The 751-nt window shown below is 57.4% G+C and overlaps 1 protein-coding gene across 2 annotated transcripts in view; it reads left to right on the top strand.

Moving 5' to 3' along the window:
• Window positions 1-328: 328 nt before the first annotated feature.
• Window positions 329-751, top strand: part of LOC122247858 (sodium-dependent phosphate transport protein 2B) — a 14,587-nt gene continuing 14,164 nt past the window's right edge. For both annotated transcript variants that reach the window (XM_043007515.2, XM_086536093.1), the window contains exons 1-2: window positions 329-513; window positions 652-751. The exon at window positions 652-751 is cut by the window's right edge and continues 21 nt beyond it. In XM_043007515.2, the coding sequence (XP_042863449.1) occupies window positions 436-513; window positions 652-751 (178 nt within the window). In that variant the 5' untranslated portion in view covers window positions 329-435. The remainder of the gene's footprint in view (window positions 514-651) is intronic.

Below are 751 nucleotides of genomic sequence, written 5' to 3'. Positions count from 1 at the left end.
AAGCAGTTGCGTCATGGCGCTCTTTGGCTATTGGCTGACAATGACGAAATGCAGAATGACGGTCCCATACTATAGCGCGTGAGTTTTAGTCACCATTCCTTCGCGGGAGTGCCATGGGGAGTTATTATAAAACAATTAATCAATAAATTAATTACGAAGGAACAATCAAGTCTGATGAAACTTTCTTCCAGACGAATCCACCGTCGGCTGGTATTGATCGCTTACCGGCCGGCTTATGGGAGTGCCGGAGTGGGGTAAGCTGAGCTGGGGGGGCGGAAGAGGGGGGGGCACCTATATAAACGAAGGTCGGGTGGGTCGAAGCGGCAATTGCAACCACGTGGTAGTAGTGTTCACACGTCCTCTGCGAAGGAGCCACTTCCGAGCGCACTTCCACGTGCTCTCCTGAGGTTACTCCGAGATCCTCCGACCCCGGCCATGGTCAAGAAGCCCATCGCGAGGATTGGGAAGAGGAAGTCGTCCACGAAGCACCATGGGGTCCCTCGCGAGGAGCTGGTGAGTAGCGGGAAGCCCCCGGGAGGCGGGAGAGGAAGAGGGGGGGGGAAGTGGGGTGGTCATGGGACCAGAATAGAGTAGTGGAAAGAGGCTGTAGAGGGGGATTGTGCCCTGTAATGACGCGGCGTCCCGTCCTAGGTCACCGTCAAGTCCGACCTCATTTTGTTGGCGCCAGAGCTCGAGGACCTCGACGACAGGCAGCTGGAGGTCGGCAGGGGGCGGCGGGAGGACCAGGGAG

Source organism: Penaeus japonicus, unplaced genomic scaffold (assembly GCF_977035675.1).
Source record: "Penaeus japonicus unplaced genomic scaffold, GWHDUDI00000001_assembly GWHDUDI00000001, whole genome shotgun sequence".
NCBI lineage: Eukaryota > Metazoa > Arthropoda > Malacostraca > Decapoda > Penaeidae > Penaeus > Penaeus japonicus.
This window is presented reverse-complemented; position numbering and strand designations above follow the sequence as displayed.